We start from the raw sequence: 14,932 nt of genomic DNA on the forward strand, positions 1-14,932 counted from the left end.
CATCGAGAGGAGCCAGATGAGGTGGTTCGTGCATCTGGTCAGGATGCCACCCGAACGCCTCCCTAGGGAGGTGGTTAGGGCACGCCCGACCGGTAGGAGGCCACGGGGAAGACCCAGGACATGTTGGGAATACTAAGTCTCCCGGCTGGCCTGGAAACGCCTCGGGATCCCCCGGGAAGAGCTGGACGAAGTGACTGGGGAGAGGGAAGTCTGGGATCCCCTGCTTAGGCTGCTGCCTCCGCGACCCGGCCTCGGATAAGCGGAAGATGGATGGATGGATGGATCCTCGTCTGGTGTAGAAAAGGTATACTTCTTATCTAAATTGGACATATGATTCCTTATCAATGCATGCATTTATTATTCAGCCACACAGAAGAAAAGTCACAGTATTTTTTCAGAATTTTATTCCTTAAATTATTCTATAAAATATCATTTACATTTGCTTTATTCATTTACATATATTTTCACTGATGAACAAGTTTGGCTATTTTCCCTGTCCACGCTCATATGTGGCCACACATTGATCCTAAAGACATTGTGCAGTGATCTCCAGTGCCAAAGTTGGTGGGGAGAGAAGAGAAGAGTGGTGGTCTGGGGGAGGGTGGCAGGGTTTTGGGACAGGACTTTGTAGAGAGCATGCCAGGAGTGGGTCAGGTAGGATAGCCTGACAGTATATACCATTACCACACAGAGAGTTAAAAGGAGCGTCAACCTTCAACCAATTGTGTTCAAACAGCAAAATGTAATACAGTATTCCATGCCACAAAATAACAAAGCTTTTGCTTTTCCAAACATCCGCAATTAATGTCCAGTGGTGTATGTAAAGTACATCTTTCGCAATAGTCCAACCCAGCAGCAACCCTGAAAACTGTTTAGCCCTTTAGTGACCTTAATAGCTGTCTGCTGTCTAGAACCGTGTCAGTTGGTGTGCTGGGGCAGTTTTTGTCATAGGTGTCGATCTCTAGACTTCATATAAAGATTACCATCTACAGGCAAGTCTATACTCTAGCAAAATCATATAATTTACTATCTGGGACATTGACAAGACATCCAGGACAAATCACAGGATGCTATCCTTGTTCTTCATTTGGCAATATCATTACATTTGCAATCCTTCTAAAAGTCACCTTTGTTGCTGGTAGGATTCACAATGAACAACTAAATGTATGTGCATGTATATATCACAAGTGTGTGTATATATACACTCGATATAAATTATAGACAATAATTTAAAGCATCTAAAAGGCGTCTGATGAAAACAATGATTGCACACCACTTTGGGTCACTCATCAGTGATACAATGTTTTCCTTTGCTTACAATGATTGAAGTTGATTTTTTTTTAAATACATCTCAACAATCACTCCAGCAGAAACAAAACATATCAAGTTTTTTTTGTATGAAAAAGACACAACACAGACCTCAAGTTCTTAAAGGGAGGGAATGAAAACAAGTTTGTTCCATCAAACATCATACCCTAACACGGTCTTTTGGTGAACAAAAGCCTGATCACTCCTGACTTACAAACATTAAGCGAGTATGGCCACCAAGAGGAATCTCTTAAACACTGCGTGGTGATTAATCCGCACTCGCGTGCATTTCATTTGCAGATATTGTGTACAAAAATGGCAGATGAATGATGTAAGGCAATGAGAGTTAATTTTCAAAGAGAACATAACTTTCAAAATAACCAACATTTAAACTGCATTAACTCACTGAAGTTTAAGCACTTAAACGACTAGCTGTAATGTAAAAACTAAACACTAAATGTGCGATACACATGGGTTCCAATAAATTAATCAATACTTCATTGACATTGCTGATGATGGTTTCAACAGGAAAACCAAGCTATCCAGAAGCTGGTGCGTATGAGCTCAAACCAATAGCCTGAGAGGGACACACAAAAGTATCACACCACCACTACTAAACATACACACTTCAATGACAACCAGGAGGACACACACTAAAAAACAGCCTTTGTGAAGCTAAAATGTGCTTGAATTTTTGCTCAAATCAGATTACAGTAAATGACAGGTAAAATGTGCACCAAATAAGGTTGACAGACATCACAAGCCACAGGATATAACATTTTCAAACAGATGTTTTAACACTATATTATTTAACATTAACATGGGTGGATGTTGCCATCTGTCAGCAGAAGAGCAAACTGCACCCATTAAGTGGGCCTCCTGTCAAAGCTGCCACAACAGCTCAAGAGCTTTTCCTTAACCGGATTTATACAACTGTCCATCAAGTGACTTGTCCCGAATGCAGAGCAGCAGCAATTAAGTGATAATTAATATGTAGTCTTATTGGGCAGCATTTCAGTTACATTTAGGGTAAAATATTTATGATATTTACGTTCTGAACAAGTTTGTACTTGTGATGGTCCCTGCTGCACATTTTCAAATGATGAATCCCTCTGAGTCACCAGTCATAAAAGCATGCATTGAACTCACTAAGTCACATTTAATTAAACACGTCATCAGTAGTGATTTGTTCTCGAGTGTGCAATGTTTTAAGTGATCATGGACACAGACGTCTGTTAAACCTCGGCCTAAAACGATAATAGTACTGATTCAACAGTCAACCACATGTGGCATTGGAAGCCTTTACTGCAGTATTATACTGCATCACACATACAGGTGTTGTTTGTTCACATGCACTGTTTGAACTGTATCGATTAGATGATTGGTAAGGAAAACCTGTTAAGATAACCAAGTTTAATACGTAATCAGCGGTCTCTTGTATATCTCCCAAGGATATGTAATAAGTACATTTAACATTTCAGGGAGTAGTCAAAGACTGCAAAGTCAAACTCTGTTAAGCAGTTTGAGGTAGACAGAAAGCATGACTGATCAGACATTTTCTCATTTTACACTTTTTAAAACAATTCAGAGTATGCCTGAAGTAATGCATGTAATTCATTTGTGTCCCGGACACTTGCTATGACTTCACCTGAGACTACAGGGAACATCTGCTCTAGTGAGGGGACAATGCAGCATCTGAGACTACAGGGAACATCTGCTCTAGTGAGGGGACAATGCAGCATCCTGGACCACAGAAGTTCTGAGATCGTACTGGAATTGACGTGGGTTGGATGGAATTAAAACAGACACACTGACACACACACACGCACACACACAAACAAACAAGCTATTTACTCAAAAGAGGTTAACCTCTTTACTTCCCAAGGTAATAGCAGCAGTAAAACGTCAGCCAGAAACAAAGGGGGTTCATTTACAAGGCATGACTTCATAAATAGAATATGGCATCTGCTCATTGTCTCAGTCAGTCCCTTTGAGATACATTACAGTACTTCCAACTTAGTCTTCATCTATTCAAAAGTTTCACATTGTTCTACAGACTAGAGATTAAAATATATACTATTAGGTTACTAACTTCCAGTGTATCTTTTATCACTATTTTCAAGTTTTAAAAAGTAATTTTTTCCCGCTGTAGGTATTTTAAGTGCTCGCACACAGGTGCGTGCAAGCACACACATACATATACCGGTACTTTATTTATATTTGATGATTTATTTTTTTTATTAGCTTACAAGTATATATAATTTTGGATGGAATTTGTAATTAGAAGGTCTTAAACTCTAAGTTCCCATGTAGAGGGCAAAAGTGCTACAACATCACATGACTATTAAAGAGTGGATAGCAAGGCAAAAGAAAGTATTACAGTAGATAAAAAGGCCAGAACTTTGAGCAAACATGATGGCCTAACCAACAGAGAGAGAACATAAATGGTATGGAGTTGAAAAAGTTAAAAGGGGAGATTGCAAGTGATCGTAAGCATCAATGCAAGGCTATGTTGCCTTTTAAAGGAGGAAACTAAAAGCAGAGAAGCAAAGCCTATACCTGGATCATCGGTACACCATGTGAGAGATGGTGCCAGATTTAAAGTTGAGCTGATGGTTGGGCACAAACATGTGCTGGGGATTCTTACGTGTGCACATATCCTTGGCATACAAGCCCATGCATGAGTCACATGACACCTTAGAACAGTTCACACAGGTGTGAGATGCACCTGGCTTGTTGCAAAACCCGCATCGCGATACCCCCATGCTGATGCGCTCACTCGTGCCTCCCTTTGGCGTCGTCAAAGCAGCAGACTTGCTTGGAAACAACTTAGTAGACAGCAAAGGTTTATCCACCATTTGGGAGTGAGGGTGTGAATGCGTGTGAGAATGGGTCAGTGTGAGTGGGTGGGGGTGGAGATGCGAGTAGGAATGAGTGTTTGAGTAGACAGAAAGCTTTTCCTTCACAGGAATATATCCATCCAGTGGTCGTGGAGATTTGGGGTGGTAGTCCTGCAGGCTACAGCAAGGAGCAGGCTCAACATCGTGACAGGCAGCGCACAGAATCACATCACACCTCTGGCAGGAGGCCATCGTAGAGCAGCCCATCCCACAGCCCTGGCACTTCACACTGCCGTGGGCTTTGAGCAGCCACCCATCTCTGGCGTCTCGGGGCTCTCGGGACACAGGTCGTGAAGGGGTTTGCCTTCCACCAATTCCACTCACGCCTCGCTCTGTGTACAAGTCAATCTCATCCAATGACGAGAGGTGGTAGGATGTGTAAGCATCAGCCAGGGGGGGTGACTGCGTGGGGAAGAAATCTGCAATGGGGCTGTAGGACGGGGGTGCTGCCACGGAGAAAAGAGATGTCGAGGTGTTGGGTCTGATGATCTCATCCTTCATATCTTCTTCTGCATCCACAAACAGAGGCTCCTTCCTCAGACTCAATGAGGCTTTCAAAATCGGTTTACTAACTGCTGCGTGCCAGTGACCTGCCCCATCTGTCACATCCACAGACTTTGACGGTCGGCTACCTCGCCTCAGGTGGTGAACATGAGGCCTCTCAATATCCAGAGGTTGCACAGATAGACGAGCCATATCAGCCCCAAGGCTGTCACGTCTGCGAAGCGCTTCAGCACAGCCAGCTGCATCATCTCGGCAGCCCTTGCGGAGTTCCAGGGCCTCCAACTCTGATGCGGAACCGCGGGCCAGAGCCACTACCTCTCCCAAAAGACGACACTCCGCCTGGGCCAGGAAGAGCTCAAAAGCCAACTGGCGGAGATAACCCGAGCCTCCTGGATGTTCCTGAAAATAGAATTGGGAGTCATGGTCGCAGGTGTAGCCAATTGTGCGCATTAGAGATCGGAGTTCAGCGTCAGAAATTGCGGCCTTTAGATGGTACACATATGGGCCAGTGAAAGTCTGTAAGAGAAAAACAGTTGAACCGTATTATCAATGTGTACTAAAAAAAAATTAACTAAAAATACATTGTTGAAGGAGAGGCTCTTGCTCAGTGTTAAAAACTGGTTAAACTAGAAATCCATGGTCACATCACATCACATCGCATAGCTGTTGGATTTTCTCATGCATTCAAACCCGTAAAATTAGAGTTTAGCGGTAATATATGTGTTAAAATTAAAGGAGGAAACAGCTGCAGTACTGCAGTAAAATGCTGCAGATCAATAATTACAAATCAAATGTATGCTGTTGCTATGGTACTACTGTTGTTGGTCACTTATCATACATGAAAAGGTTTGACACACAAAAGGAAACGCATGCATTAAATCATTCATCGAATTTAAGATTATATGAATTGTAAACCATCATTCAAAAATAATGCACTTGTATATGGAGCATATGCTGAACCACAACAGGTACCACTGCTGAAAGTCATCAAATCTAAAACAATCAACAATTCCACCTTTACATAAACCGTAACGCTAACTTTTGATTGACAGAGAAGAATTAATATATAAAATGCTTATTATTGTGTTGTCAGCGTGACATTAAACTATATTGTTATCTTTTTTTAATGAAAGGTCATGTAAGATTCAACATCTTTCCCAAATGTGCAGATGTACCGAATGTTGCAGAGTAAGTTGAACTAACATAACAACAATGGCTGAGTGATCTCTTGCTAAAATTACTAACCATGTAATCTTTAAAGGGGAACTGCACTTTTTAGGGAACTTTGCCTATCGTTCACAATCATTATGAAACAAGACGGATGTATTTTTTTAAATGCATTCTAAATATTAAATAAATGCAATTAAAGTCTACTTACAACATAGCTGCTCTATTCTGCCTATAAAGCCCTTAAAAAACATCCAACCACCTCCATTAAGGTTTTATACATGATGTTAGTTAGTATATATGTAATGTAGTAATGGACACATTTATAATCACAATTAATATTTACGAATTTTGCTCATTTTAAGCATACGTGTCACATTAATTTAAAAAACGCATCACAACGTTCGTTTTTTCCCCGCACTACATCACTGATTACTACTCACTGCAGACTTCATGAGAGCCAACAAACATAATAAAACATCACTTACTGAGAAAGGTCTGCTGTCATTAGGAGGCCGGCTGCAAGGATGTTCATATATTCTTGTTTACCGTATTTCTTTGAATTGGCGCAGGGAATATAGTATTCGCACGTCTAGAATTACTGCCGGGTCAAACTTGTTTCTCAAAATAATTAACGCATGTTTGGCCTTATCGCCGGTTTATTATTGAAGCCGGATCAAACTCGTTTCGCAAAATATTTAGCATATGGCTAGAACTTCCACCGGGTCAAATTCGTTACGTCACGGGTGACGCATCTGTCCTCATTTTCAAAATGGAGGAAGCTGCTTTCAGTAGTTTACAATCGCACAAAGGAAAAAAGATAAAGAGCTATTCAGTAGGATTTAAGGTCCAAGCTATTGAATACCGGTACAGTATGCTAAAGAGAACAGTAAGCAGCTATGTTTTATTAATATACCGTAGCTGCGTGTGTGAATTACTGTATAAGTCATTAAATGACTCCCGCCTCCTGGTGGTAGAGGACGTTGCCGCGCTAGTGATCCTTCTTGCGACTTCCGGTACTGCAGAAGAAGTGAACACACGCAGCAAGAGATTTTTTTTTTTTCCTTTTAACAAGGATGATTACATACCGGTATCTAAAATAAAACAGTTTTCTAAACTGGACTTTCAATCGAAGCAGGAGGTAATAATTAAAGGAATATCTCCATCGAGACAGAGACTTTTAAAACGGAAAAAAGAAAATAATGAAGACTTCTATAAACAAGTTATCGATGCTTTTGGTCAGAAGGAGCTGCAAATGGACTCCATTTATAAGTACAGGTAAGACCATAGTAACGTTTTTTTTAATTAAATGTGCTTTTCATGATGGTATGCTTACATCACACTCAAAGCGCACGCCTAAATTTTATGGATTCCTTTTGGTAAACGCCGGAGTGAGAAGAGGTTTTAAAATAATTACCGCATGCACGGCCATCCCGCCGGTTTCCGGTAAACGCAGGAGTGACAGGAGGTTTTAAATTAATTAACGCCCCTGCGGCTATTCAAGGAAATACGGTAGATCAAGAATGACTCATAACCCCTTCGCGAAGAAAAGCAGGGTGGAACCAGGCGTCTTTAAATTGGCAACAAATTGGGATTGAATTGGCTGTCAAAGTTTACCAACTTGTCGGAATACATCCGCGTTCTTCTATTTTCCGGGTGGGAAGCATGACTTATGATCTACAATAAAGTTTGACGCATAAAGCTTGCGTGTCATCAAGGACACGCAAGCTATAAACAGTTTGTCTGCGCTAACACTTATAATAACAATATCACTAATACTTGGTTAATATTGTAGTCACGAGATGTAAATGGAGTATTTTTGACGGTTTATATATGGTTAGTTATTGTGTTTTATGGGTGAAATAGTGGAGCTCCCATTGGCTACGCTGTAAGAGGACTTTCATTTATTTCGTTTATTTAATATTTAGAATACATTAAAAATAAAAATATCCGTTGTCATCTCTTTCATAATGATTGTGAATATTAGGCTAAATTCCAAAAAAGTGCAGTTGCTCTTTAAAGTAACCAAATTATGTAACTCATAATCACACAAAATACTATGGCAGTCTTCCCATTAATAAACTTTGCTCTGACCAGAATTTTCACATCTGTACTGTAAATGCTCAATGTTTACATAGATTAGCTGTTTAAAAGAAAATTAAGGAGAAGATTGTGGGTAAAATTTGGTTGTACCTCACTGTTAAGAAAAGTATAGCTGTAACTATAGCACTATATGTGCAAGATTTGATCAACATAGAGACAACTAAATACTCGTGTTTCTTAATGTATTTGCTATACATTATGTATTATCGATCGATTCATACAAACAAGAGAATATGAAAGGTGCACCCACTATCTGAAATATAGCAATGGTGGAAAATAAAGGCAGCTATAACATAAATGTAGTTTAAAAGTCAGGTTTGAATGAAGAATATATGTGAGCAGCAAAAAAACTGAAAAACTACACTAACCTTTATACATCTGAATTCTTTCTTCCAGGGGAAGAGCAAAAGGTTGGTGCAGATTGTTTCCAGTGTGTGGAAAGCTCTCTCCAAGCTCCTGAGGTTGCCTCCTCTTTGGCAGCGAAGCGAACTTTCTACAACTTCATAAAAGCGCACCATGCGGAAACGCTGTCCTGGATCTGGCTGATAGGCCCCAAGTAGCGCTGTGGCTGTGGAAAGTAGTGCCTCGCTGTCCTTGTGTCTCTTTTTGTCACCATCATGTGAATTTGCCATCACAGACATTCCCCCTCCATCTTCCAGGCGCCGCTCCAGTGCCCCCACATACCTTCGAAAGAGGTCCTCCTTTAACTTTGCATCCATTTTATGCAGCAGCCTAATAGTCAGCTGTTTGCCTTTTTTGAGAGAGCCTCACCCCCTTCGTAGACCCTGCACAAGGATGCCACATTTAAGCATCATTTTGGGTTATCAATATTTTTTGTATGTACCAGCACACACTCAACGTTTATAACGTTATTGAGGGTGAAGAAGAAATGAGTCTCAGCAAGACATTCTCTCCACAAAGAGGTGCCACACTCAGTTGTGGTGGTTCAGCTGCCGGCTGCACGGATGTCGTCTTATGGGCATCTCTGTTACTGGCTCTAACACTGATTTGTTTTCAGAGACACCAGCCAATGTTGCTTTGCATGATTTGAGTACTGTCTTTTGCGACACTCTGTTAAAAAGAAAAAAACTTTGTAGCTAATACATCCCACTGAATCAGAAAGTGCAGTGATGCAAGGTCACGCGGACTCATCAAGTCAGAATCCTAATGGTGTGATTGTCCTGAGCCAGCTCCAAACTGTAATGACACAGGGAGAGAGCAATGTGAACATTTACATGACACATACACACAACATGAATCAGACAGTTGATGTCAGTTATTGTTAATCTAGCAAATAAGGAAAGTAATTTAAATTCATCATTAATTATGTAAAAAAGTAAGAGCAAATGTGTAAAAATGTTAGTCGGAAGCACTGAGCTCTCTCACATCACATCTGCCGCTACACTCAGAAGATTTGGGTTTGAATCCATAAATGTGAATGTGAGTCAGAGTTAGGTGTTCGTCTGTTGCTTAGATATACATGACGTCACGTACAGCTCGCTTTCGGCTCAATAAATATACGTGGTAGTCAAGCCAGTGTCTGTTCTCAATGGGTAGTAGGCGCCATTTAGTCTTTCTCAAAGAAAAATGCCCTATGATTGCCTTGATTTCGGTTGTATGAGCCGTTCAAATCGCAAAAAGGATAAATGTTTCTTCAGTTAAGTTAAAGTCAAAGTTAAGTTAAAGTTAAAGTACCAATGATTGTCACACATTTCAGAGGTCCTCGGGAGGTAATCAAGAAGGGTGGAAGAGTGCAAGATTTTAATGAAACGACGTAGAAAAAAGCAGCTCACACTCCAGTTCAATGGTGCAGAGTCGAAGAACGCATGAGTTTGCAGCGACCACTTCGTTAAAGGTTTGTTAGATATACTTTCACTGTTTAGCATTTCCCATTTGAGAATTTTCTTGATATCATTTGTATTTCTTAAAACATATTTTTCTACAAGCGTTTCGTAAAGCATTAACTTGGTAAGTCTAAATAAAAAAAAAGCTAATGTGAGCAAAACCAAAGAGAGTTAAGCTTTTACCAAAGGCAGCAATCAAGTAAATGAAGCTTTCAGCACATATACAATGTTGACATTAGAGGTGGGGGAAATAATCGATTTTTAGATGCATCGCTATTCAGACATTGACAATAATAAAAATATATTAGTAAACGTCAATAATCGATAATCAATTTCTTTATTGTAAATAAAGTAATGCAGAACGTTCTAAAATTTGGCTGACTGCAGCAAGCCACCTTCCTGAGAGATCCGAACAGCTCCTTTATCGGGCACTAGTGTTCCAGTTTTGCCCACATTTCCATTAATGTAATAAATGTGATGGGATGTCCTTAAAAAAATTAATAGTTTTTATAAGTTGCAAGTGATCAATGCTTATTTAGTGAAACGAAAAGAAAATGTAAAACTGCATGAATATACATAAATTAAAGATTAATCAATAATCAATTTTTAATCGAATCGTAGCTCCTGAATCGTAATCGAATCGTGAGGTGGCCAAAGATTCCCACCTCTAGTTATATTTTGATAAAGATAGGGAAAACATGCTTACTAGTAAACGGCGTGTGCAACAACAACTAGGCAACAAACATAGCTTTAGATGCAAAGTTTAATCATGAAATGAAACCTTAACCAAGCAAAAACGAATGCATATTGATCCGGGAGTCTTGATACCAATTTCCTTGACCCAGCCATACACAAAGAAGTTGTAGGCCTCAATACTTTTCCAAGTTTCCCTCTGTTTTGTCATGTAGAATGAGGTTTGGAGCATAAGATAGTTTGATATTTTTAGGAACTCCACTGACGAATAATACTTGATATCACTGGTATAGTGTAGGGATCTATTCCATTGCATAGTTTGATTTTTTTTGCTCGTATCTGCTTTCTAGCAGGAAGATCTCGGCCCTCTGTATACTCAGAGACTTTGCGAGCTGCTTGCTGCCCAACAGCTATCTTGGCTTGGTTGACCACCACAGTTACTCACTTCTGGGAAGAAGTCAGCAGACGATGGCGTGGAGCACCACAGAGGCCACCACAGTGTATATGTTTTTTTTTGTTAAACTTTTGTGGCTGTGTGTAGAAGTGGCTGGTTGTATCAGCTCTGCTCCATTAATGTCTTTAATGTCCTTTCTGTTTTTTGATGTTTCCCTCTTACACACATGTTTGTGTGCTATGGCTATGAGTTTTTTTTCCCTTGGCCTCAGTCTGGACCCCCACTCCATGGGCCCAGGCTTAGACTGAATTGCACCCCCCCCCCCCCCCCCCCCACCCCACCTTCAGCGTTTACCTGTTTCTCACCTTTTTGTAAGGGGCGCCGGAAGTTGGCAGACCCGTCAGCGATCCGGTTCTGTCTCCCTGTAATGTTTGTCTGCTCTTGAATGGGATTGTTCTGAAAATAATCCTCCCGGGGATTATTAAAGTATTTCTGATTCTGTTACAAGCAATATGTGCCCTGTAATTGCCTGTCCGCTTCTCACTCAAAGTCAGCTGGTGTAGGCTTCAACTCACCCAGGCAACACAGAATAGAATGGATGGATGTGGTGTGAGTGGAATAATATCCAGAAACCAAAAACGGAATATGTCTTAGAGCTGTGTTTTTCAACCACTGTGCCACGGCACACAGTCTGGTGTGCCGTGGGAGATTATTTAATTTCACCTATTTGGGGTAAAAATATTTTTTGCAAACCAGTAATTATAGTCTGCAAATAACATGCCGTTGTTGAGTGTCGGTGCCGTCTTGAGCTTGGCAGACTAACCATGTTATACTCTTCCATATCAGTAGGTGGCAGCCGGTAGCTAATTGCTTTGTAGATGTCGGGAACATGGTTTGTCGTGATCCCAATATGCAGATGACAGCGGGAGGCATGATGCAGGTGAAAACGTATCTTATGCTTAAACCAAAAATAAACAAAAGGTGAGTGCCCCTAAGAAAAGGCATTGAAGCTTTAGGAAGGCTATGCAGAACAAAACTAAAACTGAACTGGCTACAAAGTAAACAAAAACAGAATGCTGGACGACAGCAAAGACTTACTGTGGAGCAAAGAGGGCGTCCACAAAGTACATCTGAATATGACATGACAATCAACAATGTCCACACAAAGAACGACAGCAAAAACTTAAATATTATTGATAGCTAAAACAAAGCAACTGCAGGGAATAGTGCTCAAAGGAAGACATGAAACTGCTACAGGAAAATACCAACAAAACAGGAAAAGCCACCAAAATAGGAGCACAAGACAAGAACTAAAACACTACACACAGGAAAACGTCAAAAACCTCAAAATAAGTCACGGTGTGATGTGACAGGTCGTGACAGTACACCTATTTTGGGACAAGAGCTATAGTTAAATATGTGAAGCATGGTTGGTTCTGGTTTAAAGTCATTTCTAACAAATGCGATGACTTTTTACTGTCAATATCGGCTGCTGAGTTTCATTTTTTAGTGATTTCTGCTGGTGGTGGTGTGCCTCCGCATTTTTTAAACGCTAAAAATGTGCCTTGGCTCAAAAAAGGTTGAAAAACACTGTCTTATAGAGAGAAAGACATTTGTCCATTTTCAGTGAAAGTTATTTGTAAAGTGAGATAATCATTTGTAAATAATTACCATGCTCAGCAGTTACAGCCAAAACCATAGAGTTTTAAAAATGAAGAGTGGGCAATTAAATGCAACGTTGATATAAATACAGTATTTAGGGAAAATGCTTGTTAGTTAAGATAAATTGGTCAATTGCTAATTAGTTATTCCCCTTACAACACACTACGCCATGGGTGTCAAACTCTGGCCCGCGGGCCAAATTTCACTTGGCCCTTGAGGCGATATCAAATTAACACTAGAGCTGGCCCGCCGATTATATACAGCGGCTGTGCCGCAGTAACACCGCATTCACCGCTAATTCTCATACTTGCCAACCGTCCCGGGAGACTCCCAAATTTCAGTGCCCCTCCCGAAAATCGTCACGTCCGCTTTTCATCCAGTCCAATGAGTGCTGGCCAAGTCACATAATATGTGTGGCTTCTGCTCGCACACACAAGTGAATGCAACACATACTTTATCAACAGCGATACAGGTTACACTGAGGGTGACCGTATAAACAACTTTAACACTGTTAGAAATGTATGCCACACTGTGAACCCACACCAAACAAGAATGACAAACACATTTCGGGAGAACATCCGCACCGTAATACAACATAAACACAACAGAACAAATACCCAGGATCCTTTGCAGCACTAACTCTTCCGGGACGCTACAAAGTGTGTGTGTGTGTGTGTGTGGGTGGTGGAAGGGTGGGTGTATTTTGTACTGCAAAGGGTTCTGGGTATTTGTTGTGTTTATGTTGTGTTACGGTGCGGATGTTCTCCCGAAATGTGTTTGTCATTATTGTTTGGTGTGGATTCACAGTGTGGCGTGTATTTCTAACAGTGTTAAAGTTGTTTATACGTCCACCCTCAGTGTAACGTGTATCGCTGTTGATCAAGTGTGCGTTGCATTTACGTGTGTGTGCGTACAGAACCCGCACACATCTTGTGACTGCACCGGCACGTTGTTAGAATGGATGAAAAGCAGACGTGACGACAGCTCATAGAGGACGTTAAAGGCAGTGCGTTTAAGGCACACCCCCAAGACTGTGGTCCGGGTGGACTACGAGATATAATGACTGATGAACACCTTTGTTCGATAATGAAGATTGCCTCAGCTCAAAGCCTGAGCCCCGACATTAATGAACTAGCATCCCAGAAAAGATGGCAGGTATCTGGCTTGGGCACATCAGATTAGATCAGTGTGTTGCAAACTGAGCAGTTTAAAGTCCTGAATGGTTGGTTTATTCATTGTTATTTTATTTTCAAATGTATTAACCTGTGGAAAAAGTTAATATTGATATTTACCTCAGAAGGCTGCAAATAGTAAAGAGGCATTCAATTTTTATTTAAATTGTATTTGATATGCCATTGATATGTTTTTAATTATCATTATTTGAAACTTGATTTTGCATGTCACTATAAAGTTATATAAGCCTTGCTTGTTCAAAATGCAATGCAGAACTTGTTTGGATCCCTATTAAAAGGTTAATTTGTTCAACCTTGGCCGGCGGCTTTGTTCAGTTTTAAATTTTGGCCCACTCTGTATTTGAGTTTGACACCCCTGCACTACGCTAAACCAACCGGACAGTCAATACATGAATTAGCAGACGATATCAAAATCGTTAGCTTTTGTATTCCACGCAATTTTGACAAGGTGTATAAATCTCATGCATGATTAACATATCTGCAGCCCTAAATCATGAGCAGATATACTGTGTAGCAAGGGCCCCCAAATGAGCAAAAGCAGTGAACGCCCATTTCAGCGTCGCTGGTTGGTTAGCTTTAGCTCCTAAGCTATAGTTTATGGAAATGTATCTATTTTGTAAACAGTGCATTATTTAGCATCGATAAGATTCGGTGCGTGTATGTTGTCGTTCAAATGGCCCTTTAATGTAACGTTCCGTAAGGAGAAAGAGCAGCAGCAGCAGCTCGTCTTACCTTAAACAAGTGATAGCCGTAGCTAGCGACGCCTTCTCAGCTGTTGGAAATTCCCATCATGTCAATACGCATGCGCGGGACAAGAACGTCAGATCCAGGCGGCTGTTGAGGGGAGGAGTCAGAGCGGCACTACTGTAATCAAAATACAATTTCTTCAAAAAAATTTAAATTAATCACATCACTTTTTAATATTATATCTTCTTTTTTTTTGGTCATTGACTGTGTTTTATTTTATTTTCCGACGAAGTGTCCATGTTCACGTCACCACATATTTCAGCTATTTTGTTTTGCAATAATCCGGCCACAACAACAAATCGATACGTAAAACACAACGTGCATTCGCACGGGCCTGATAATGTTTTAATAAAATATACAAAGTAGTATTAATAAAATATACAAAGTAGTATTAAATGAGTTTCCGTTTAGGGCCCG

The 14,932-nt window shown here is 40.5% G+C and overlaps 1 protein-coding gene across 2 annotated transcripts; it reads right to left on the minus strand.

The window, feature by feature from the left end:
• Positions 1 to 403: 403 nt before the first annotated feature.
• spata2 (spermatogenesis associated 2) lies at positions 404 to 14,592 on the minus strand. 2 transcript variants are annotated; one of them, XM_062053748.1, is made up of 4 exons: positions 14,501 to 14,592; positions 8,842 to 9,179; positions 8,351 to 8,767; positions 404 to 5,228 (listed from the first exon to the last, which is right to left on the minus strand). In XM_062053748.1, the coding sequence occupies exons 3-4, from the start codon at positions 8,699 to 8,701 to the stop codon at positions 3,873 to 3,875; spliced, it is 1,707 nt and encodes a 568-aa protein (XP_061909732.1). In that variant the 5' UTR covers positions 8,702 to 8,767; positions 8,842 to 9,179; positions 14,501 to 14,592; the 3' UTR covers positions 404 to 3,872. The 2 variants fall into 2 exon arrangements, with proteins under 2 accessions (XP_061909732.1, XP_061909733.1); XM_062053749.1 differs by having other exon boundaries at positions 404 to 5,111; positions 8,351 to 9,179.
• Positions 14,593 to 14,932: the final 340 nt, after the last annotated feature.

The sequence above is a fragment of the Entelurus aequoreus genome, linkage group LG07, assembly GCF_033978785.1.
Source record: "Entelurus aequoreus isolate RoL-2023_Sb linkage group LG07, RoL_Eaeq_v1.1, whole genome shotgun sequence".
In the NCBI taxonomy this organism is placed as follows: Eukaryota; Metazoa; Chordata; class Actinopteri; order Syngnathiformes; family Syngnathidae; genus Entelurus; species Entelurus aequoreus.

Bases quoted from the DNA above. Each gene is read 5' to 3' on its own strand.
- spata2 (XM_062053748.1), bottom strand. From the start codon at position 8,701: ATGGATGCAAAGTTAAAGGAGGACCTCTTTCGAAGGTATGTGGGGGCA. The intron at 5,229-8,350 runs GTTAGTGTAGTT...TTTCTCTTACAG, and splicing joins AAGAATTCAGATGTATAAAG to ACTTTCACTGGCCCATATGT.